The 26,951-nt window shown below is 40.3% G+C and overlaps 1 protein-coding gene across 30 annotated transcripts in view; it reads right to left on the bottom strand.

The window, feature by feature from the left end:
- The window catches only part of MAGI1 (membrane associated guanylate kinase, WW and PDZ domain containing 1), a 569,375-nt gene that overhangs the window by 94,142 nt on the left and 448,282 nt on the right, over positions 1–26,951 (bottom strand). For all 30 annotated transcript variants that reach the window (XM_057507786.1, XM_057507776.1, XM_036878361.2 and 27 more), the window contains 3 exons: positions 22,537–22,656; positions 9,016–9,222; positions 501–702 (listed from right to left, as the gene is read on the bottom strand). In XM_057507786.1, the coding sequence (XP_057363769.1) occupies positions 501–702; positions 9,016–9,222; positions 22,537–22,656 (529 nt within the window). The remainder of the gene's footprint in view (positions 1–500; positions 703–9,015; positions 9,223–22,536; positions 22,657–26,951) is intronic.

Below are 26,951 nucleotides of genomic sequence, written 5' to 3'. Positions count from 1 at the left end.
TTCATTAGAATTAAGAACTTCTGGCTCTTCAAATACACAGTTAAGACAATGAAAAGAAAACCCAGACTTGGGAGAAAATGTTTGCAAATCACAAATATGAGAAAGGAATTGTACCCAGAAGATATGCAGAACCCTTAAAATCCAACAAAAGAAAACTGCAACCCAGTGAAGAAACAATAAGCAAAGGATTTATCTATTCTTAATAGCTAAGGTAGATTCTTCATATATGATATCATAATTTATATGCTCTCCCTAATTTAGCTGTCTAACTCTTTAGGGGAATTATTAACCTTATGTTTCCTCAAGCTCTTCAGACTCAATGATTAGAATGAAATGCTGATTGCTTTTTTGTACAAAGCTTGTTAAACTGTGTAAGAGAATACCATCAGCATGTAATCCATCTGTTTAGATCTTATTTACATCTAAGCAGCTAGGGAGAGGGGAAGAAAGGGGCATGAGGGGAAGGGAGAGAGTCAGGTAGAAATAATGGTATACTTTACTCTATAAAATAGACTTCTCCGTTTTCGGTATAGGCCATCTCCCAGTTCTCAGGTAGAGGACCTAAATTATCCTCTGCAGAAAGAGGTAGGTATTGAGGGAGCTTCTGAGAAGGGTCCGTGATGGGAGCAGCAACGATGCTACTATTCACAGGTGGCAGAGTTGTTTCTTGGAGAGTGTGCTCTTCTTGGTCACCGGAATCGGCTGTTTAATCGTGGGCAGAGAGTAAAGGAAAAAAAATTCATCAGTCGTATCCCAAATGGGGCTGTTCACTACTGCATGCATCTACATGCTTAAAAGCCCTCATTCTTCCTAATTGCTGGCCATTGGCTATATTCTGCCTTATTTTGATAAAAATTCTTTGGATAGAAAACATCCAAATGATGGACCAAATGTATTTTACCTGAAAAGAAAGAAGAAAACACATGTGCAAACAATGCATTGTTCACAATTTTGGAAATGTCAAAAGGAAACAAATTCATGACTGAGACCCTGAAGTCTCTTATAGAAGGCCATCTAAACACACACTGAGCTGCAGTGCCGTTCCATAGGTATCATTTGGTTTCACGATTCAGAGGGCTTTTAGGCGGCAAGAAAAAGTCCATGTAGCAAACAGGGGGACATTATTGTCCATTTTGCATAAATTACTTAAAACATTTTATAAGATTTTAATCATAATATAAGTTGGTCACAGAGATAGGAGGACAGCATAGAGAATATAACCAATGATTTTGTAACATCTTTCTATGTTGACAGATACTAACTGCACTAGTGGGGGTGAGGATTTAATAATATGAATAACTACTGAACCACTCACTGCATTGTATAACTGAAAAAAATATGTTTGTATATCAACTATACTTCAATTAAAAAAAAAAGGAAACACTTTTGGTAGACAGTATCAAAAATCAAGACCGACAACTAAAGCTGGGAAGTATACAAATGCTCAGAATATAGAGACAGCTATACCAGATGCAAGCCATTTTGGAAAAGTGAGAATATTCCTGTGAAAACTAAGAGTTACCTCCTGAACAGTATCATGTGGGTTGACTGAGTTGACTTGGACCTTAAAAGAAGGCTGTAAGTGAAAGTGAAAAGATGAGTCACCTGCCAGAAAAAAGAGATTTATCAATAATGTATCTATCAGTCAACAGACAGAAAACAGAAACTACACTAGGCATTTCAACAGAGAATTTAATACAGGAAATTAGCTAAATAGGTGTTGAGTAAATGGAAAGGCAAAGGAGAACAGCAAGGTAATGCAGAAATAATCACTGCAGGAAGCAGCTCTCACTCCTGCTGCCAAGAGATAAAAGGGAAGAGGTGGCAGTTATCCCCCTGGAGGAGCTCGGAGGAGCGGCTCTGGGGAGCTAGGACTCTGACGTGTGAGGAGAGGGCACTGCCCAGCTGGTGCTGGTCCTTCAGCACAGAGAGCAGCTTCCCAGAAGAAGAGCACTGCCGATAAGGCTGGGTTTAGGGGCACCCACAGAAAGCCGGAGCCCAGAACCCGTGCTGCCAGGGTGGAGGACCATTGCTGGTCCTACCCCATCAGGAATTAGCAGAACAAACACAAACACAGTCCCCCACTACCACAAATATGCAGTCGAGTTTTCCACATTTGGGGGAATTGCAGGGGTCAGCACATCGGAGTGCAATGGATCAGCCTTGCCCTGGGAAAACCACGTTCTTGATCATGGCCTCATTGTTTAGAGATTCACCCATGTTCTTGCATGTATCAATCCTTGATTTCTTTTCACTGCTGAATAATAATGTAGTGTATAGATATATTAAGTTTAAGCTTTGTTTTCCCACTCACCTGTTTATGGTCATTTGTGTCATTTCCAGTATTTGGCTATTACAAATAAAGCTACTCTGAACACCCAAAAAAAAAAAGAAGGCTGTAAGTGCCTGAGCCTCCTTGCCTTCTTATTAACTAGAAGTATCAAGAGGTGATGTCATCAAAGGGTCCACAAATGGCACTGTTGACATTCTGGTTGAATTTTTATAGAGGCTGATGATATTAAATGTCAGTCTCCACGGGGCTTTAAAACTTAATAACCAGGAGATGTACCTGTTTTCTATCCCCTGCAGTAATTCTCCTATAGACATTTCTGATTTAGTGAAAGCAGACTGAGGAATAATAAAAGGCTTTAGTCTTCAAATCTTTCTGTGATGAATAGCTCCCAACAACACACATGAGAAGGAAGGGATGCGTGGAGGACATGTCAAGCCTATTAAGCAACCACCTCCACCAGAATACACCACCACAGAGGTGGCTGCCTGTGCGCTTTCCCTGGCCTGAAAATATCCTCTCTTTTTCTGGTACCACCACTCAGCTTCCCCTTTGCAAATCAACCTCTCTGTTCAAGTGGTCCATGTGGTCCAGGTGGGGACTGACTTTAGGTCATTACTCCTAGCTCGTGTGGTGGGGCCCAAACCACACTCCTTTCACTCTTGTCTCTGTGACTGGATTAGGCCACGGTCCAAACCAATGTCAGACATGGAAGTACTTGCTAGAACTACCAAGCAAGAGGCAGCCTCTTGATGCTGAAGTTTTACTAAGCTGACTGATGCTCATGTTATAGTGCTGGGGGCTGGCTTGGCAAGACCTGCCTGAGAATTAAACCCACAAAGAGGAAGCAGAGATGAAAGATAAGGCAAGTCACTTGTATCCCCAATGGAGCCTCTGATTTCACAGACACCCAACCTCTTCAATTGCTTGATCCTGTAATTTCCTGATTCAACCAATTTACATTGGTTTTACAACTTGCATCCACGAGTGCAAATTAATAAAAACAACTATAAGTTTGAAGGAAAAAGAGTTTGAAATTAGGCCAATGCAGAAGAAATGTTTCGAAATTGCTAGTCAATGACAAAATAAATCTAAAAATGTGGCAAGAATTCAAAGACTGGCCTTTAATTTCCTAGGAGCCAACAGGTATTCATCATTTTTAATACATCTGTGGAAGGTACACTTCACAGTATCTAAGAATCACCTGGAAAGATTTTTAAAATGCAGATTCTCTCTCCCTACTGTAAAAAATAGATTTGGAGTAAGATTCCAAAATGTGCACTTTTAAAGTGACTTTATTTAAAGGTAATGGAGACTCAGGTACAAAAATCACAGTTTGGAATATAAAGAGCCTGAAAAAAAAAATCACTAGAACTTTCACCTTCTAAGAGGGGTTTTGCCTTGCTGCCAGTGTGGTATAGCCTCAAGGTGCAAACTCCTGTATCCACTGTTGCCGAGCCAGAGAGACGGATGATATGTGTCTGGATGGAGCCCTGGAAAGGGTGCATCCTATCTGAAGGGAGCAGGAATTCAGCCAGACAAGTAGTGTGCTGGGACAAAGTGGACTCAGTGCTTCCAGATCTCTAATATTTCAAGAGGGGGTATAAATCTGTATTTTTATGCAAACACTCCCAAATTTTCAATCATAATTCCTTTAAAAGATAAGGCAGTCTGACACAGACACACACAAAAAGCCAACTACTGATTACAAGCATAGACTCTAGAGCCAGACTGCCTGAGTCTGAATCCTGGCTTTACCCTGTAGTAACTGGGGCGACATACTTAACCCCATGTGACTTGGTTTCCTCATCTATAAAATAGGGAAGGTAACACTGTCTACCCCCATAGGCTCTGGGGAAGGATTAAATGAATCCATTCATGTACAACACTCAGTACTAGCACGCAGTAAACACTATTTGTTAGCTGGTACCATCACCTACTTCATCAAAGTTATTACTATTCATTTCTGTCTGCAGGTCAGATCTGGCCCTCAGGCTGCCAATTTGTTACCAAAAAGGCAGAAGAAGAATACAGTTGACATCAGATCACAGACCAGACAATAGCCTTGCCTGTTTCTAAGCTGTGTGACTTTGGAAGAGGCTCTATCTTTCTAAGCATCTGTTTCTTCATCTGTAAAACAGAAATAATGCATGTCATGAGTGCTGAATGATTCAATACAGCAAAGTGCTTGCAAAAGTGCCTGGCACTCAGGGCATGCTCTATGAATGGTCATGACTGGAACCTGCTCCTGGAAATTCACATGTCCAAAATCAGTTATCATCTTTTAATATGATATTTAAGATCCAGAGAAGTGCCAGGACAAGAGTAGACATGCAGTAATTCTATTCAAAAGTGTTAACTAATTGATTGTAACAGAAACTGTATGCAATGGTAAAAGGGTAGTGGTACCTAAATAGGTAGGACACTAAATATGAAATGAGAGACAAGTTAAGCTTAACATGAATGTATACAATTCATGTTTAAAAAAAGTCATGCCAGTGGTCCAAAACCTTGACTACATAGTGGGAATATTAGTTCACTAGCAAAATATCTAAGTAACTTTAATTTCCTAGAAAAAAAAAAACCCTTCCAGCAAGTAGGTCTTATTTCAAATTATCCAAACACTTGTTTTTATTTGACACAGTTTCCACATCATATTTCAAACAAGAATTTATTGATGTATGACCAACATACAAAAAGCTACAGATTTTTTGTGTTTAAAAATAGTTTTCCAGCTTTACTGAGGTATAATTGGGAAATAAAATTTTCAGATATTTACAATCCCTATTGTGATGATTTGATTCACATATACATTGTCAAAGGATTCCTTCTGTCTAGCTAATTAAGAAGAAAAAGCTGTAGATATTTAGTGTGTCAACTTGTAATGTAATGACTTGATGTGTTTAGCTTTCTGTTTCTTATTTCTAGTTCAACAGAACCTTAAATGATTTCATGCTCTGAAAGAAAAAGGAAAGTCCAAAAATGAGTGGTTTGGGGTAGTATCGGGCAGATTTAAAACTTCATAATCCCAATCATTGCATTGACTTTGACACATATTCTGACTTCAAAAAATCTTTCATTTGATTCCAAACATGAAGGAGCACTGCTCTCACTCTCACTAAAGGTTACCAATGAGCCCGAAGGCAGAGGGATTATTGGAACACAAACTGGATGTGCAGGCATTGCTCCTCAGTGTTCTCATCTGCAAAATTAGGTTCCTTATCTCTCAACATTTCCAGGAAGTTTACAGGATACAAGTGAAAGTGACTTGTAAACTGTAAGTGAATATGAATAGCATATTCATTCATAGTAAATCAGAAGCTTCCAAACATTTACATACACACACACGGGTGGGGGGATTTTGAAAGTGACTTTAAGAATATAAGTTCATGTCAAAAACATACTTCTGACACTTATTTTAAATTTTACTTGCTTTTAGATATATGTGCATCCCTCACTGGATACAAACACTCAAAATCTTTGGGGGTACACAGAGCTAGTAAACTTGATCTAAAACACAAATAGCACAGTGGATGAGCACATAGGTTTTGGAGCCAGCTTGACACTCACTGGCTCTATGATACTGGAAAAGCTATTAGATCTCCCTGGGATATGCATAAAGAGCTTAGCAAAGTGCCTGCCACACAGCACTGGAGAAAAAGTAGCTCTTACAGTAATATCATTATCTCTTGACATTCCAAAGCAATGTTTTACCACTACCTACTAATGAAAAAGAAGCACCACCATCCTGATGTTCAACAATAGGAAGTCTGTGGGGAGAAAAAGACTAGAAACACAATTAAGTACCATTTCAACGTCTCTTAGCGGTGATGAATGGATGAACCAGGTACTTTCCAGTTGTGGTGGTTTGTTACATTATTTTCCAAGTTGTCTATAATGAACAAAATATTTTTATAAATACTTTTGTTTATTTGTATAAATAACTGTGTTTTGGACAAAAGTGCAACTCTACCTCCATGAAACACACATAAACAGTGTTCTTTCTCAAGGGCTCACTGAGGTCCATAATTTGGGCACAGTCTGTAGCGGACTTGTCCCAGAGGTTTGTGTTCTACAGTGGGTATCCCGGAAGCCTGTTCACGGCTCAGCTCTTGCCTCCATCACTGGTTGCAGAAAGGCAGGGCGGCAATATCCCCAGGACACTCTGGCCGTAAGTTCCCAGCTCTGTGGTTGGCTGACACTCCCCACTTACTTAGGGTTGCCATTTAGACAATTTGTGTCTCCTTCCAAAGACCCAAGTGGAAGTCAGCTAAGACAGTAGCAACATTGTGTTATTTAAAGTATCCTGGTAAATATTATTTTTAATAGCTCCATAGTGTTTCTACATTTGGACACGATGTTTATACCTGCAGCACAGCCGGCCCCACCAGTGGCCCAGACCCCTTTATGCTACCGTCACTCTGTGCTCCAGTTGGCTGGTGGCTGGCTACTTAAAAGTGGTTCGGAGTGCTTTTCACACAGCTAGTTTGATATACTTATCATAGATTGGGTAGGGTCAATTATTTTAAGGAATTTTTATGACTTAGGAAATGACAGGCTGTCAGCTGTCACACTTGTCCTGTGGTAAGTGAGGAGGCATTTATTCAGTATATTCCTTACATATGAAATGTCCTCATATGTACAATCTCAAGACCAGTTCTCTCTCTGCATCCTATAGATTTTATTGGTATTAAGACAGGAACCTGAAGAAGACAATCAGGTGAACTGTCTAGAAATGAATGATCAAACTGACTTTAGTAATGATAAACCGGGTCCAGAATTTTTTCTTTGATGCCAAGATTTCAAGTGGGGATTTAATGGGGTCAGATATTCTGGGGCATGGCTTCTAGAGAAACATTTCTAGCAGTTAGAAATAGGAAAAGCAAGAAACCTATAGTCAACTTTGTTCTATGTACCAAGAAAACTACTTAATAAGTGGAGGTCAAATAAAGGTACACATACTTCTTGGGGAGCAGCCAGCTACTTGGCAGAACTGTTTCACTGCGTGTTACTCCCAAGGTCTTCTGTTTCTGTGTCTGCATCTATGTTTTGGGTTGTATCATGATTTGCTCTTATTTGTTGAAAAGATAAAGATGTTAAAGTGCTAGCATTTTTTAAAAAGAAATATGACTCTTTTCATAATCTGATTTCATATCAAAGAAGACAGCTACACATGGATAAATATTTCTAAGTGGATGAAGTTAGCTGATTTCAAAAAGACAGTAAATTTCTTCTAGATATTGCAACTATAGGTCAGCCACTGGCCTTATCTATCCTAATTGGGAAAATGGAAATTTTCATGGGATCAAATTCTAAGAGATGGAAGTGGGAACTTAGACATGAATTAATCCTAATCAGTCATTTTACAGACAAGACCAATTAGATACTGTGTTCAGAATAAGCCAACTACCAAGAACCAAGCTAGGATAACAAACCATATCTCCTCCTCCTTTATCCAATGCTTCATGCAAAAGGCCTTGGGCTACTAATATGACAGTAAAGCCATCAAAAATTTAAATTGTCATCTTAAAGAATTTTAGGCTTCTGAGCTTAAGAATGAGAAGACTTCAGAGAGGCCCATGCTGATGTGGAAAGCATTCAAACAATATAATTTTTTTCCTAAATATTCTATCAGACTTGGTAGCACAAGGAAGAAAATTACAGAGTTTAACAAATCTCTCCTTTACGTGGGGTTGGATCTAACTGAGTAATGACTGAAGTGTGCTGATGTCACAAAAAGTCACTAAGAGAGAGGAAGATCTAATCTGCTGCAAATAAGTAAGTCTTCCGTAGCTATAACTCTAAAATAGTAAAGAAAATATTTAAATATAAGGAAAATAGAAAGAACAGGATATTCTTCAATGTCACCTTATAGACTGGAGTAACTATGTATTATAAAGTTGTTACATTTTGTGTTCATATATATAGGGTCAAACCCTGTATAGTGAAAAATATTTTTGAACAGTTTTGGATCATTGCACTAATCCAAGGAACATACATTGTGGCCTCTAGCAATGGTGCCGTCTGGATTTGTACAATGCCCAACCTGTACAGCCTTACACAGAATCCTTGCCTGTGAAGATGCACTCATAAAATACAGCATACCTAAGCTTGGGGGTAGACAGCCCTGGATGTGTATGTGAATATATAATTCAACGAGTAACATATGCTATACAAAATAGAATGCATATGCAAGATACAGAGTATTTATTATTTTTCCATCTTTCTTCCTCTTAGGGCATAGAGTAAAATTTGTGTAAGTTGAACACATTTCCATGTATCTCTACTTACAAAGGTATGAGATAAAAGGATGCAGCCAGCTTTCTGCTGTACAACATTAATAGATATGAAACTACTAAACAAATTATCATTCGTCTCTTAATAAGCAATCAGCCTTAATTATGGACCAGTATATCCAGACCAGGAAATCAATGAGCAAAATACAAATATTCTTGTATCATCTTGAACAGAAAAAATAATGCTGATTATTTCTAATTCCCTCCTACAGATATTTCTCTCCCTTTTAAGGTATTTAGGTGAAGTTAAATAAGTAAGAAAAAAACATACCAGGGAAAAGACACCTCTTGCCCAAGTATTGTGTGGTCAAGTTTGAATTTCGGCAACCCTTCCAAATTCCTCAAGAAGAGAAACCTCGTAACTCTGCAAAATCTCCCAACGTTCCCCTTTCCCCAAGCCCACTGAGAGGAAACATGTCTGGCTTTTACCTGTAAAGCTACTGTTCATTTCAGGAACGTCATCGTCCTCCTCATTCTCCGCATGGACTATGCCAGCATTTTGCATATCATTGTAGGACTTGGTTCGCTTTGGGGTCGATTGCTTGGAGCCAGACTGAAGGTTTTGCAAGGCATCCGTCGTGATCACTTTCCCACTGACTGGCTGGCTAGGAGGTTTGGGTGTCCCATAATAGTTTCCTAGGTGATGGAGAGGACATTTGCATGTTTCAGAAAGAATACTTTGTTTTTTCCCAACATCTCACATCCAAATCTCTCAGTACATTTAAAGGAAAATTTTAACTGGAAAACCCAGAACAAACTCTATTTCAGCTCTGGAATGGGTTAGAAAAGATGTCATTCCTACCCAGCTAGACATGGTGATTTCAGAAGCTGGGAGGAAAACTGCACTGTTTTGGTGCAAAGGACCTACTAGGGCTAAACATAAAGGCAGCCATACTGAAGAATAAAACTGCATCCTCATTATATTTGAAATCCAATCAGTCACCTTTTTACATCTGTGCACCAGCATAATGCTGAATCCAATTTAGAGTGAGCCTCACAGAAAATAAAGAATTCATTACTGCTGGCACCCTTACAGGCCTACAAAGTTGAGGTCACCTTCCCTTAGTAAGGGGACTCCTCAAGAGGGAATTAGGGCAATGTTTTAAAAGGAGGACAGCAAATAACACGTGGTACCTCTTTAACTGAATGGTAGGCGGGCCTCTCAGGGCCATGCAGGGTGGGAACGAACTCTTGTTAAGTTGTAACAGAAAACTCAGTGGTAATGGTGTCATGGTAGCACCCCTGATGGACCAACTCCTTTAGTAACTGCCCATCTTCACCTTCAGATACTTTTTCCCAAAAGTTTGGCTCAGGTCTGACTATAGCATGCTAAGCGATTCTGAGTGGTACCTGGATGGATTTTTATTTATTTATTTTATTTATTTATTTTTTTTAAAGAAATAACTGTGTATATTTTAATGTGCTCTAGAGAAATCTACCAAGTAAGTTATGGTAGTAGTATAGTTTACTGTTAAAATTTAAGTGAAAAAGAAATACTTAAAAATTGACTTTTTTGACCTAAAGTTTGAAAGGCAGCTATATGTAGTAAGAAATTAACTGGATAAATAATAGCAAAGGTCGTGATGAGTTGCCTTTTGGAAATTTAATAAGCTATTTGAAAAAACACTTCAAGTAAACATTAATGAAGGTGATTCACGAATGACCAAAGTTTGAAAAATACAGCTCATAATCAATAACACCCAGTGACTACATGATAAAAAAACATCAGCGCCATTGATCCATTCACCATCTCACATCTTTTACAGTAAAACCAAGAAGATAAATTACACTGAACCCTTCAATAAATCCTATGCAACATTTGTAATCCTATGCTTTGTTAAGTATAATTTATAAATAATAACAAATTCTGCACATAGTTTCTTCCCAAGGATCTCACCCCACTGTCTAACCTCAGGACATAATTACATGAAATATGCATTTGATTGTATGAGCACAAAAACAAATGGAAACAGGAATATGCTGCTTTGCAAGAGACATGCAGGTAATAAAGAATTTGCTTCCATTCAGCTTTATCTTCAAAATTTCTTTTTTATCAGTACCATTTCTCTAAATCATTTCCTTGAATCACCAATTTTTTAAATATACATATGCACTTTCTTGGAGGGTGGTGCAGTAGTGTGTGTGTTGGCAGGAGAACTTGGAACATTCAAATTGAAAAGTGCAAGGAGACTAATAGGTACCGTGTTTGAATTTGAAGGGTAACAGACAGAAACCTGGGGAAGCACGTTCTGGGGGCTTGGCCTCAGCTCCACTGTCACAGTTCTTTCACAGGCGATACATTAATCTCTTCAAAAGAACTTCTCTCAACTTTCCAACTTAAAGGTGCTGGGACAGAGTAGAATGAGCTTGAAGAAAAGCATCCCATGTGTGCTTTTAGGGATGACTACACGCACAAGGAAGAAGTAGTCCATGTCTGAACCAAGAGCATCTTGCATTTCTAGAGGTTACATCAAAGGACACTCTATGCCTTCACTAAAGTTGAAAGCAGGCTACAGCGTTGACTTTTTCATGAGCTGAAGACTCTTAGTGAGGTGTAGGTAAATATAACAGCTATTTTAAAAACAATTTTCAAAATGAACAACAACAAAAAATAGAGACAAAGCTCTATTGAATTTAATTCTAATTATTTTTTATAACTATTACACCAAAAAAATCAGGTACTTTTTTCAATTAAAAGTTAATTGAAAGACCAACATCTGTAAATAAGAATTATCCACTGAAAGATGTAACTGAAGGATGGATCCCTTGTTTCTGATAATAATTTTGCAATCATTATCACTCCTTTTCAGTGCCATTGAATCAAAGCAACATTCCTGAAACTAATGGCTTTAAAAAAAAATCAATTAACATTTAGAAATCCTCAATTTATGACAGAAATAAATATTTAGAAAAGTTCTACCTAAATTTGGCAAATATGCGTAGGTTTTCTCAGTTTTCAAGTTGAGTCTTTTTTAAGTTAATAAGTGATTAGGTTTCTCTAGGTAACCAAAACTCCCCAAAACAATCCATTTATTCAAATTGTTTCCTATTTCTGGAGATTAAGATTAACTGGAGACAAATAAAATATATATTATTAGGCTGAACCATATGCAAATGCTGCTGCAGAAGACAAACTGTTGAGTATCAGGAATTTCATTTGGGTTAATCTAATGTGCAACCGTTAGCAGTCCTCCGCACACCATAGTGTCAAGAACCTGGAACAGACAGCCTGGAGTTCAAATCCCAGCTTCCCAATGACTAGCTATGCGACCCTAGGCAAGTCATTTAACCATTTTGTTTGGAAAACTCTTTGTCTTCTTCTATAAAATGGGGATTCTAAGAATACCTAGCTTTTACACCTAAAATCCCTGTTACTGAGGATAAAATGAGATGATCCATTTAAAGTCCACCATGACAATGAGACTTGATAAATGCTCTTTGATATTGGTAGGGTATGTGTCTAATATTTAAAATGAAGCTTATTACACCTTGTTGGAAGGATTAATGGAAGTTCCGAGGTGCCTGCCACATGGTAACTGAACAGTCCTCCTTTACTGATGCAAAGGAACAAGCCTGCTAACCAGCGAACCTTGGGCAAGTTCTCACACTCGGTCTAATACTTTCTCCATGAAATGGAAATGGTAGCCCCAGCCCTAGCGACCTCAAAGGATCTTCATGAAAATCAAACTATGTGACTTTCTTAAAGGCACCACCAGATATTATAAATATGAGATAGTGCTATTTATTATTCAAATCTCTCCAGCATTTATTTCCCACATTGCCTACAACCTTTACAGAAAAGCTTCTATCTGTTGGTTTTCTAATTGCAGAAGGTTCAACTTTCCTTAGCAGATAAGGTTTTATTTTTCAGGTATTTTAAAATGTAAATGAATTAGTGTCCAACATTTAAAAACTGACTGTATCTAATTAAAATCTGGATGAACTCAGAAGTGCTGCATGACAAACTAAGTATCCTTGGATTCTGTCTCTTTCAGGCAATGTTGATGATAAGTGGGATGAAAGCCAGTGCCCCTAGAATGCACTCAATGAAATGATGATTTCTGCTGAGAAATGATGACTTCTGTGCCCTATCTTTGGTCTGCCCCAACCCTTGCCAGACAAATGACTTGGCCCGAATCTAGAAGAGTTTCCCTAAATCTGTTGCAGAGCAAAGCCATGGACAGACATAAGGGGTGGACACAGGATGGATGGAAATCTTTTAAAATCCTCAGTTATTCAAGATTGGTCCTTGAGTGAATTGAGTCTGGATGAATCTAGCTTTGGCTCAGGACTTCTGGCTGGTGGGGTTATTTGTGATCCCACATTATCTTTACTATACAATGGGCAAGAAGGGCTGTGCATGCCCCCATTTGCTACCATTACCACCAGTTTCACTGCCTCTACCCGCCTGATTCACTCTCACTGTACCTGCCAAACCCCAGCCATTGGAGCTCACATCCCCTCCCTTCGGGGAAATGCTCCACCTCATCAATAATTACTGCCTGGTCATGACCAGGCCGAGCCTAGCCAACCTTCCAGAGAATATGCACAAGAGACTTTCTGTGAAGAATATATGGATCAATTAATGCTATTAAATAAAAATCATTTGAAGAATTGTAAGTGGCTAAACAATTAATTTGGGTTATCACTTGGCAGGCTGCACAGTTTCTAGGAGACATGAGACTGACTGTCCCACCATCTCCACATTAGCCAACACCCACGACCTGGGCTGGCTTTCAAGCGTGTGTGTGTACGTGTCTGCTATTTTCAGAACTGGTTCTACAACAAAATTAGCAGGGATGGTGGCTGCAGAGGGCAGGAGAGACATAAGAGGAAGCCACTGCTAGCCCTAATTAGCAAGCAGAGACTCTGGCTGTGACCAAGCCAAAGAAAATATTTTCTGACATGCATTTAAAAATTAATGGGGGCTGCAAATCAATTTTTAGAGCTTGATAAAATATTTAAGGAGGACCATAACCCTGAGTTTTAAGCCAAAATGAATCAAATATGTACAACCTCTCCCTTTGTACAAATTTAGTATTCATTCATTCATTTTCCTTACAGAGAAACTTTTTTTTTTAAATGCCAGGCACTATGCTAGACACTAGAAATAAAATGGAAAAATGGGACTAATACATGATCTTCACAAATGTTCTGTCCAGTGTCCACCCATTGTCTTAAACTGTGTGCAAATGATAAAATCACAGTAAACAGAGGTTCTGATTCTAAGGTCTGAGATTCTGAATTTCTAACAAGTATGCAGGTGGCACTGAGGCCTCTAGTCCATGGACCACCCTTTTCCCAGCAAAGGCAAACAGGCCAGAGAAAAATCATGGCTCTTTTTGTAGATGAGGAATGTGAAGGCTGAGAGCTGCAGAAATGCCTTCCTCAGGCTCACTTGGCTGGTCCAGGGAACTAGCATTTAGGCCCTTTGTCCCCGAGGTCCATGTTTTTTTCATGATTCTATATGGGGGGTAGGAGTAGGGGATGCTTGTCTGCCCTCTTCCTATAGGACAAGTTTCTGAAAATCCACAGAACATGATAGGAGTGAGCATCAATGGCTGGCCAGCTGGAGCATATATTTTCAAGATGATCCACAAGGGGGTAAAAATAGGTTTGCTTTTTTGGGGGGTATGTGGGGTAAAAAACCTTACTCCCTTTATGTATAAAGCACAGGTACACATACAGTACCTAAGGGCATGGACATCCAGCATGTCTATTTCTGCCTTGGCCTCCAGGTCGTGCACGCCTGACCCTTGCTGGCCCTGCAAGGCCTTTTCCAGTCACTTGCTCTTGCTCTTTCTGCTCCAATACCCCTGGTTTCCTCTCAGCCCTCATCTGCAAACTCTGCCCCCTCATCTCACAGCTCTCATACTCATTCCTCCGCAACACTGTTCCCTTGGCATCCTGTCCATCGTCACTCACCCGCGCTCAGGGACTGTATCTCTGACCACACAAACCAGATCAAAGCTGCCCTTACATGTTCTCAGGGAGCCATGGACCTCTCCTTCCCAGAGCCCTTTGCTGGGCTTATAGTTTAATTAATTAGTATCCATCTTGACCTCCAGACTATACACTCCATGAAGGCAGGGACTACCCTGTTTTCTTTTGTGCACTACTGCACCCCCAGGCCTAGCATGGCGCTGGGCACATCATGTCACTCAGTAACACTCTGCAGAAGGAGCGCATGAACATGCAGAGACGGTACATGTGAATTTCAGCCTGCAATGCTCAGTACCTACAACCGTGGATCTGGTTTTTAATAGCGTGACTCACAGCAGTTTCTTCCGAGGCCATCAATTATATCTGAATTACCTGAGATCCACATCGCTTCACTCTGCCCCTTGCTTGCTCAGCACATTCATAAAGCTCCCCATACTTTCTTTTTGCTTTTTCACTTTTCCTACTTGCTCCAACCTGCAAAACGATGATTTGCAGGCACAGAAGGACAATGAGCCAATGTCCCATAACTCAATGGTTGTTCTTGCCACTGCCATTTGGTTTTGAACCAGGACCTAAGAGTGCAGCATAAGTTAATAGCTTTGTGAACCTGGGCAAGGTAAGGGACTGCTCTCTTCACAGCCTCAGTCAGTTCCCACAGTACAAAGTAAAGACAAGAATAATACCCCCCTAACAGGGTTTTTGTGAAGATTAAACGAGAGAATGTTTACAAAGTATTCACCACTGAGCCTGATATTGTGGACAGATGACAGCTCTAAGATATAAAAGAAGGTACTGTTATCAAAATATATGTTCAAACAACAACATTAACAAAAAGTTACCTCTTTTGCTCACCTGCCATATGTCACTCACCACCCATACATTCACCCACTCTAATCTTTATTAACAATCTGACGGAAGAAAAGGCATCACCAGCACCATTTTCAGATGAAAAAACTCCGATTCACACAATGCCTAAGTGACGACCAGCATTTAAACACAGCTTTGTCTGTCCCCAACAGCTAGGCTCTCAACTCCAGGCATCTCTGTGCAGGGAATCAAGCACAACTTTCTTGCCTCCAGCGTCCTCACCTTCCTATGCAGAAGAACAGGCAATTGTAGCCCAGATTCCCTTTGGGTACTTCCGTTATCAACAGAGAACATTCCACGGCAGAGTTGGCCAACACAGCTTATCACGACAGATGGCTTCCAAGGCCTGCCAAAGACCAGGACTCCAGACAGTCTCGTTTCCCTCAATGACAAACAAGAACTCTCTTCACCCCTGCTCCATCTCTGTGTCCCCAAAAAGTATACCCTTGGCAGCTGCTTTTTTGCAGACCTTCTAGGAAGCAAAACAATAACGGTATTGAATGCTGCCATCCCCCTTCCTAATTAACATGCAGAAACATGCAACCCATAACTCCGATTTGAAATGTCACACTGGCACGGCACTTCCATACTGAAGGGAAATCTTTGCAACGCCCCAAGCATGTAATCAATCTCTTCTACCCAGAGGCATTTGTAAAACAGGCATGCTTGGAATCACCCCCACTGCATAGTTCATCCCTTGTAAACTCTCTCCTGTAGAAGTCCCAAGGGTTGGCGAGGCGGCAACCTGTTTTGCTGAGTGAAAACATCGACAGCGGAAAAAAAAATAAGGAAAGCAAGGCAAAAGGAGAGAGTGCAGCTGATTTATTTTTAAGCACCATTCCAAATAAATTAGCTCAAGAGGAAAAACATGTTTATTCCTGGCTTCTTTGCCTCGACTTGCCTTCAGGTTGATTCTGTCTTGTGACAGATGATGAGTTGGCCCAAACTGCAAAGAGATCAATTATGAGCTCCACTAATAACTTCTAAGCCTTGTGAGGGACAATAGTTAGGTTCTTATTTAGCTAGGAAGGGCCTCTATTCTGTTGAGAGTACATGCAGCTCTCAGCACTATACTTGGTGGGGCTGGAGTGTTACATGATAGAGCCCCTGTCCCCCAAACCCGCACCAAACCTGGCCCCTTTTCCAGGGTTTCCTATCTCAGCTAAAGGCACCACCATCTATCCAGTTATGCAAGACAGAACCTAAGAGTCACCCTGGGAGGATTCTCATCACCTGTATCTTCTACCCCTTTCTTACCAAAACAAAAATGTTCCCAAGTCCAGCGTTTTAATTACATAAGTATCTCAAGATATAGTCATGCATCACTATCACCACAACAAGCAGGGTAGCCCAAGCTAACTCCATACGGAATATGCATGACTGGGTGTTCTGTACCTTTATTTGCTAAATCTACCAACCTAACCCCAGCTCAACCATCAGAGCTCATTTCAATTTCTAATTCTACAGGGGAAGCATTTCCCAATTCCACAGGAGATCAAATCTCCCATCCTAGGGTATCCTTTACAAATCCTAACACACTAACAATTGCATATTTATTTCTGTGATTTGAATAATGTGTCTCCTGCACTAGACTATACAGTCAATGTAAGGACGAGGATCATATCTAGCTTTCCTCTGCATTTTATCCTTAAGAAACAAATAAATGAATGAACAAGTAATACAGTATGCACATGAAGGGTATGTTTCCAGACAGCAGAAATGAAACAGTGGCACCCCAGTCCTGCCTCTGGTATGACCTAGGCAGTGGGCATTTGGCTAGGTTTTGTCCCCAATTCTCTTTAGAGTCTTAAATTAGTCCCTCTCTGGGTTTGGATCAGTTTTCTCTTCTGAAGAGATGAGCTCTACTGCATTTCCAGTTTTAAAATCCTACAACCCTGCAATTCTAAACCCCAGACAATTGTTAGACCTGAAAAAATATCCTGAAGGTTGTCAGGCCTTGAGGTTTCATTGGTTCAGTCTATGCATTTGCCATATCACATGTCACTCAATGTATCCACAAAAGAAGATCACCGGCTCCTCTGGAGTGAATATCCTCTTTGGCAGGATTCCAAATGATGCTTTTTAAAGGAGCTTAACTCTTAAAGATGTGTTTAGCTCTCTGAATCTGGCTGGGTGAACAGGGACAGATCTTCTTGAATAAGTCCTCACCCTTCCATGCCGAAGCTTTCATTCTAAAACTGTGCTGTGAAACACATCAGCCACCAGACGCATGGGACTACTTGCAGTTATATTAGTTTAAATTAAATTAAAAATTCAGTTTCTTGGTCCCAAGCACATGGGGCTAGTGGCTGACACGTGAAAAGAGCTCAGAATAGTGAACATCTTCGATGCTAAAGAAATATTCCACTGGATAGTCTTGGTTCTAAAGCAAGCAGGGTGTGGGTTCTTTGCGCTTCCTTCGCTAGGACCAATATTCTGACCTTGATTCACCTTGCTTGTTCTCTCTGAATTCAGGCGTTGTGGCTAGTGCTGACTTCTAAACTGAAACACTGTCCCTGAGCCTCTCACATGAACTCAAAATATCCTCTGATAAGCTTCAGTTCAAATGTTACTTCCTCAAGGGGACCTGCTCTGATGCGCTATTAGACGTAGTGCCCTTGCTGTACGCTCCTGAGGGCCCTGGGTTTCCCTTGTGGGAACGCTCACCTCGTCTTCGGATGTTGTCTACATTCTATGGGCCTCGAGAAGATGAGGGGCTATGGAGTGCAGACCCTGCAGCTCAAGAGCCTGGGTTTGAATCCCAGCTCCGGCTCTGGCTCACCGTGGGAACACAGAAAAGATAACAGGCATCTCTGGACCTCACATCCCTCTTCTGTAAAATGGGGATGAACTATACCCATCTCATGCAATTGTTGGGCCAATCAGGGGGGTTAGTGCATGTAATGTACTTTGAAGAGCAGCCAGCACATAATATACACCTGAGAAGTTCTGGCAGTAATAAATACTGAAAAAGCTTAGGCATCTCTGGAGGCAGAGCTGCTTTGGTTTTCTGCTCTGTACACCACACCGCATGCCCTTGGGACACTGTCGGATCCAAGAAGAACACTTGATAAATACTTGCTGAGATGAATTACGTATACACAGAAGGGCTTGCTTTAAATCCGCATTGCCCAAAACCTGATAGATAAAGTCAAAACAGTGTGACGAGGTTTTATACAGAGATTTCTCACTGCAGCAGCACTAAGAAGAGGGTCCAGGGTACATCCTAAATGCCCATCTGCAAGATCGCAGACAGTACACACTGGGGGTATGCAGCACTTGTAAAGAACGAGGTGGAACTCAGGAATAATGTGGAAAGATCTCCAAGGTATGTCAAGTATGAAAGAAAAGAAGGTAAAATTAATAAGAATGCATATGCATATGCCATTTATGTCTATGGTTTCTGAATCTTTGCACTATATCCTGTAACACTGGTTACCCATGGGGAGGAGAGAAAGATATTTGGACTGAAATATGTTTAAGTTCTTTACTATAGGAAGTATTCCATCATGTCCATTTATTATTTTTACTCAAAAATGTTTCAAGTCTCTTGCTTTAAAGAATGTCTTATGCTGTTGTGGCAGACTTTTCCTCTCTGGAACCAGGACAGGCCAAGGGAAAGAAGACGGTGAGCACCTGGGGAGAAAATAAAGCTGCACTGGCCCATGTGCTGGCTTACTGACTAGCAGAAGGGGGAGAGAACCTAGTAAAGTGGCAATTTTGGACCAGCCTGGTTTGTAAATATAAGAACGAATGGTGATTGAGAGCTTACATGTGTCAGGCGCTGGGCTCAGCCCTTTCTAATTATTGTCTTATTGAGGCTTACCTTTGAGGAAGCACTGTCATTACGCTTATTTTACTGAAGGGAAAATGGAGACATGGAGCATTAAGCAACTTGCTGGAGGGCACACAGCTCAATAGCAGAGTGGCTGGGATTCAAACTCAGGCAGGGCCACAGCTCGGACTGCATGCTTGTCAGTGTCCGATACACAGCAGCTGTCACTGAGGGACCAGTATGGGGAGGGGATGACAGAGGAAGTTCTCTAAAGATCTACCCAGTCCAATTCCTATGACAGCATCTGGCATTTAATGAAATTTCATTTTACTTTCAGCTTATAAGTGTCAACATAATACACTCCAGTTGGCTCCAAAATTTTATAAGCTATCTCATATGGTAGGGAAATTGCACTAAAAGGTCAAGGCTGAAAAGTACCGTATAGTCAGATGGCTAAACATGGAATGGAATAATGGTGGGCATAAGAAAAGTTTCACTCCATAATGTCTGAGTGGCATTCCCAGACTAGTTTATGTAAGATGATCGGAGAGAAGTTTTCTGGAAAACATTTCTGTCTTGCTGCCCACCAGGAATTTGGGTTAAAATACTAAGGAGTTATTTCTATGACTTTTTAATTACATCCAGGATATTCTTGAGGTTTTCAGGGAGTAGTGTGGGATCTAAAAGTTAAACTGAGCTCAGTTTGCTTCCTGGCTCTAGCATTCTAGAACCAGCTGTACAATCTTGAAACAGCTCCTAAATGCTACTCGGCCACAGCATCCCTATCTAAAAATTCGGTGATAATAGCAACCTCTGTCAAAGTGATAAATACAATTAAAAGGGAACACAAAGCGACTTGATCTATCTATATATATGTATATATATCACTTGTAACATAAACACCTCAATACAGTGAGTGAGTTTACTTTTTCTTTTTTCCCAGACAAGATATTGTCTAAGGCCACATGCTTTTTCTTTCCCCAATACTCTTTGGCTTTGCACCACCACTTCTACCCTTAATCTCTCCAAAAATGCAAATTGGATATGTTTTATATTAGGGACTCAAGCTTCCCAGATGGGTATAATAACTGATTTCAGATAAGGACAATTCACTTTTGGCTAACCAAACAGATTCACACATGCTCTGTTTTTGGCCACTTCTATAGGATAACATGTTGAAGAAGGTCCTGTACATCCACTTAACCCCTTCCCTTCTGTCACCTCACTCCTAGGCCTTGAGTGACACTCTTGCCTTGGGCCTTCTCAGATCCCCACTCAGCCCATGAACTGCCAGGTTCATACTCCAAGGAAACTAAGAAAATTGATCATTATCAATACTCAAAGGAAATATTCCTGAGTTATGGTCAGGAAGTTGTTAATATCCTAACACTGTCCAACATATATTCACATTTTGGAAATGAGCAGCAGGTACAAAGATAATGCCCTTCCCCATCCCATCCAAAGAAGATCCAACCAGAACCAGCATACCTAAGATTCATGATCATTACTTAACTGTTAGAAAAGGCCTAGAACATTTTGACCCAGTAATTCCACTCCTAAGAATCCAATGAAGAAAAAAAAGATACCTGATTCAAAAAGACATATGCGCCCATATGATTATCGCAGCACTATTTACAATAGCAAAGATACGGAAACAACCTATGTGTCCATCAGTAGATGAATGGGTAAAGAAGATGTGGTACATATACACAATGGAATATTATTCAGCCATAAAAAGAAAACAAATCCTACCATTTGCAATGACATGGATGGAGCTAGAGGGTATTATGTTCAGTGAAATAATCCAGGTGGAGAAAGACAAGTACCAAATGATTTCACTCATTGTGAAGTATAACAACAAAGCAAAACTGAAGGAACAAAACAGCAGCAGACTCACAGACTCCAAGAAGGGACTAGCGGTTACCAAAGGGGAGGGGTTGTGGGGGTGGGTGCAAAGGGAGAAGGGGATTAAGGGGCATTATAATTAGCAATCACAATAAAGATAGGTCATGGGGAAGGCAGTACAGCATGGAGAAGACAAGTAATGACTATATAGCATCTTATTTTGCTGATGGACAGTGACTGCAATGGGGGCAGAGGGGAGGAGGACTTGAATGTTGAAAATACAATGTTGTTCATGTGAAACCTTCATAACATTGTATACAATGATACTTTAATTTAAAAAAAGAACAAAAAGGCCTGGAACAAGCACTACTGTCATATCAAAGCTATAATGGCCCTAACAAAATAATAGTCTACTTTGAATTTATCCTTTGTCTTTAAGTCTAATCTTGAAAATGCCCCTATGATCATCTAATAAATTCAAATTGTGAGTTTATAAAGAGATACATGTAACATAATAACTTGACCAAGTTAATAATTTGATCTAGTTAATAGTATCACATTATGCCCTTCTGTCATGAATAATAACACTCAAAAGAGCAATCAAGCTACAATAATTGTTTTTGTCCCTTGCATTTGGCTATTACTTTAAAATCCTATTTGTGGGATCCCATCTTGTAGACATCTTTTCACCTGTGCGAAATGATTTATGTCCATGTTATTTAATGCAGTAGTGTTCTATAATATTAAATATATTTATCCAAAAGGAACTAGTTAAATACATTATGCAATACTCCTGCAAAGATATTATATAACCCCTTAAAAAACAAGAAGTACTCTACTATAGAACTACAAAGACCTATCAGACATACTGCTAAATAAAAGACCAATATGCCAAACATCACGTACATTGTACTACCTTTTGTGCAAAATAGGAATAAGAACACAAACACAACACACACACGTATATACACTCACACGTGTGTGTTTGTATTTACATAAAGAAATTTCTAAAGAGTAATCAGAAACTAATAGCACTGGTTCTAATATTGGGGGAAAGGAGAATTGGAATTCAGGCAGGTGTAGACAGATCTGCATATTTACAAAATACTTTGTTTTCTGAACCACATAATTGTGTTATCTACTCAAAAAAATACATTACAAGTCAAGTAGTGGTAAAGATGGCATTCCATTCCTTCAGGGTTAAAACAATACTATCTAGAAGGTCACACTTTGTGACTGAACATATTCTTTTTCCTCTTCTTTCTAATAACATACATGGCCATATTAAAAAACAAAACCTATTTAAATTAATAAAAGAGAAAACAACTATTTTTAAAGAGCTCCACAAAGCCTTATTTCATATATTTTATTTTATTATTCATATTAAGGTGAATGGCAAACTCCGTTTAGCTGTTTAGACTTCACTTGTCCACGAAACATTTTTTTGCCTGGATGGCTCTGGGTTCTCTGAAGTGCCCACTAGGGAGGCACCCTCACTGCCACTGTACAGGTAAGCTCACCTTCATAGGTGCCGACTTCCAGAAGGGTCCCACTCTGCTCAAGGTCCAGGAACTCTTCCACAGTCAGAAAGGTATAGTCCACACCAGGCACCTCTCCTTCTCTTGGAGATCGGGTTGTGCCTGTAGCACACAAAACAGATGCACAAGAAACCATCAGTCAACTAAAACAGGAAGCTCTGCATCAAGGTGTAATTAAAATAACCTGTTCAGTCAGCTGGAGCACCTAAGAGCACAGACCTAATCTGCCGAGACAGGAGCCTGGGAAAGGCAGCTTCCTTCCAGCAGAATGGCATCCACACGTCCACCTTGCAATACCTGGGAATCTCAAATTGGACAAAGAGAAAGCCATGTACAATGAATGAACCCAGGGAGAATTTTATCATTTTTGAAAATGCACTGAAATGAAAAAGGTGAGCTGGATTTTACGTAGACAACATTCGCCACCAGCAGCTTTTAGGACTCCAGTAAATACTAAAAAGTAATCCACCTTAATCTTGGAGCCTAAGGGGTTTTTATTTTTATCACAGGCCTCAAAATTCTTGTGTTCCTCAGGCCATCCGGCAAGTTCCAATGTAATAAGCCCTTTGAAGAAAATGACACCCACTGCATAAACACATCCCTAGAGAAATGCGACTGCCCGAGATCTGTGGTTGGATATCTCCCAGGGATTAAAATGCTGCTGCTCTCCATGTAATTAATATGTTTGGTGAAAAGAGGCCACCCGTAAATTCTGACTGGAGAGGTGGGAAACTGCATTTGCTAGAAATTCTCCCCCTGAATTAATCTTGTCATGCTCTCAATAACTAACAAAATAACAATTCTTCTTATGAAAAAGCATAGGGCTCCTAAAGTATTTAAACCACCCAGCTCAGGTACTGGGCAGTAGACCTATCATTTTAGCATAGTCTCTACCAAAAGTATGGAAGTAATGTGGAAGGTAAAGAAGCCTGTTTGTGTAGTGTCTGGAAGTCAGTCTACTCTTACACTGTTTCACAAGTTGTCCCCATTTCTAGTTTCTGTGACAGATGATGACAAGTCCTTTGAGGTAGTCCCCAACTTTAAAATTTTATATCTCAGTGTCAGACACATAGTAGGTCCTCCAGAAACATTAAGAATACCTTACACGGTTGACAAGCTAGTGTCTAGAGTGGGAATGATGGGCTCATGATTAGGCTCCCCAACATGTGGTCTTGAGCATGTTCCTTAGCTTCTGTTATTTCTTAGTTTCCTCATCTGCACAGCAGGGATAATAACTACCCACATTATATGTCTGTTGTGTGTACTGAAAGGGATAAACCTTTTAGAAGGCTTACCTCAATAACTGCTAGCACATATTATAGTCTATATTATTGTTAGACTGAAATGAATTGGTAGAATGTTATAGTTCAAATGATATACATATCATTACACATGTCACAATATATTTCATTTTTCAATAAATATTTACCGAGGCCCAAATATAGACCAGGCACTGGGGAATACAATACAATTTAGGCACTGGGGAAACAATGGTAAACAAGAGAAGGCCTCTCTACCTTAATGGAATTGATATTTTACTGGGTAACACAGAAAATAAATATGTATATGAATACAGCATATACTGTCAAGTGGAAATAATTCTTCTGTAGGAAAACAGGTGAAAGTGTCTCAGAGCAACATAAAGGGTTTGGAAGTGTCTTGGAGCAAGGAAGCAAGGTAGAAAGCAGGACGATTAGATGAATGATTAGGGAGAGCCTGGCTGTCCATCTAGGTTGAGAGCCATGCAAAGACGAAGGGAAAATGTCCCAGATAAGGGGAAAAGCCAAAGAAATTGTGGCAGAGCAATGGAAAGAGGTTAGAAATGAAAGCAAGGAGCCGGATTATAGAGGCCACAGAGAACACTTCATATTTGATAATAAGGCTGCTGATAAGCCACTAGAGGGTTTTGTACAGGGTGGTACCACGGTTTTTTCAAAAGGTCTTTGACCTTTACAGAGAACAGGCTGCGGGCAGAGTACTAAGGGGAGATGGGCACAAACAGAAGCACGGGGGCCAGTTAGGCAGCTATGACAGTGTCCAGGTGAGAGGAAACCGTGGCTCCGACAAGAGTAGGGGGATAGAGGTAGAAAGAAGCAGGCAGATTTTGTATCATGAAGGGCTAATATTTTAAGTAGCCGTAGTGTAGTCCCCAGGGTACACATATTAAAAGTACAGCAACTCACCAGACCGTGCTAGGTCCCTATTTTGGAGACAGAAGTTGCTGATGGGAGCGGATATAGGGTGTAAAAAAAGACCAGGAGAATAAAGACGGACATCTTCATCTTTGACCCGTCTGGGCAGATGGGGAGTGCCATTTACAGAGACCAAGAAGACAGGGGAAATGGTTTTCAGGAGGGCAATAAAATGAAGAGTTCACTTTTGCACATGGCAAGTTTGAGATGCCTGTTAGACACCTAGGTGGAGAGAGCTGTGAACAGTTGACTATAAAAGTCTAAAGATCAGACATAAGCTTGGGAATGATCAGTAAACCACAGGTGTTTGAAGGCAAGAGACAGAAAGAGAGAATCTAGGGAGAGAGTATAGAAAAAGCAGCCAGAAGTTTGGGTAGAACATGATGACTGGTAACTTTCAGAAACTGCGAATAAGAAGCAGGTCCTCCAAGGAGTCTAAAAGGCAGCAGCCAGCAAGGCAGGAGCAGGGAAGAGGGTGTGCTGTCCTGAGACAAGTGAAAAAGCTGTTCAGCCAGCTACTTGGAAAATGCACACAGCCAACACCATGCTGGGAAATTCCAGTGCAGGGCAAGAACAGAATTGCTTTGAAGCTTTCTGTGGAAGGTTCGGTCCTAAATGTGTTCTGCACAGAAATGTTCATACTCAGCCTCCAAACCAAAATTCCATTAACTTAATCCCTTCACCTCTCTCTCCCCCCAAAAGATATGAGGATAAATAAAACCAAACAGAAGACTTGCTGGGTTTTTAAAGTCTTCCATAACCAGACAATGTTATTGGCGGGGTTTTTTTTCCCCTCCTGTAGCCATCTTATCTTTTGCCCTTTCTTTCAACCGTGTTTTTAGAACCAATTTGTCAGATTTACTTTAAAGACAACAACCATCCCTGGCGGTTAATTTCCTGAAAGGATTTCAAAATAATGGAGAACTTCAAAAATGCTACATTTTAAAGGAAAAATGTAACTAGCAGATCCCATTTTCCCCATGTAAATAAATAAGCTTAGATGGCCTCAGAGCGGCAGGGGAAGGAGGTAGGCGGGGTGGCTAAGTCTCCACCCATAAAACCTTCATTCAGGGTTTATTACCCAGACAAAACCTTTCTACTCTGCAGGCTAGCAGGAGGTTTACTCCCAGTTTTCCTCAGCAGCCCGCCAACGTGACCAGGCTCCATTCAGTGACACCAGGGAGAAAAGGGCCAGGGAGGGGACCCCGCCTCCTCTTTTCTTCTAGCAGAATGACAGGCTGCCGGCTGGACACACGCCTGGCAGATGGCATTTCAAAGGGTTTTCAGGAGCCATCTGGGGTGGGTACAATTATTACAAACCATGCTTCTAACAAAGCCAGAAGGGTTACTTCCTGGCAGAAGAGAAGTAAAACAAATTCTATCATGTCAGGGACAGCATATTAAAAAAAAAAATCACCAGACTGACAAGCTGGGGTTTTCTACAGCCTAAAACACTGCCTTCTGCTTGTCTAGCTAGAAAATGAGCCAACAATATCTTGTAGTTATTGGCTTTAAACAAATAAACACAGCACCCACCTCCTTGCCTTCAAAAAGAAAAAGGAGAGAGACCGAGAGAGTGAGCGAGCAGAAGAATGATCAAACAGCAGCAAAGGAATAATAGTTTTGCATTACTGGGTGAATACTTATGTCCCAGGCCAGGTGTTGAGCATTTAATCAACACTATTGCATTTAACCTCCAGAAGAGACATAGAAGTAAGGATTGTTATTAAACTCATTTTACTGATGAGTCAGATGTAAAGCAACAGCCCAAGATCACATAATAAGTAAGCCAGGCAGAACTATGATGCGAATGGAGACAGTCTGACTTGAGCGCCCATCATTCTAAATCATCATCGACCAACAGGACTTCATGCCGTGATGAAATATCTGTGCTAACATGGTAGACACTAGCCATATGCAGCTACCAGAAAGTGGCTAGTGTGCCTGAGAAACTGAATTTACTATTTTATCTAACTTTAATTACTTTAAATGTAAATAGCCATATATGGCTAGTGGCAACCTGATTGGCCAGCGCAACTATAAACTGAGGTTATGAGTTACCCGCATGGTGTTATGGCCGGTACCACAACCCCAAAGTGCTTGTAGCTCTCAGAATAATACCATGAAACACTCGAACAGCAGACATCTTACACTCAAACAGGAAAACCTTCAATTTTAAAAACTTTTAAATGCTTTGAAAAACAA

This window comes from Manis pentadactyla, chromosome 1 (genome assembly GCF_030020395.1).
Source record: "Manis pentadactyla isolate mManPen7 chromosome 1, mManPen7.hap1, whole genome shotgun sequence".
Lineage (NCBI taxonomy): Eukaryota > Metazoa > Chordata > Mammalia > Pholidota > Manidae > Manis > Manis pentadactyla.
This window is presented reverse-complemented; position numbering and strand designations above follow the sequence as displayed.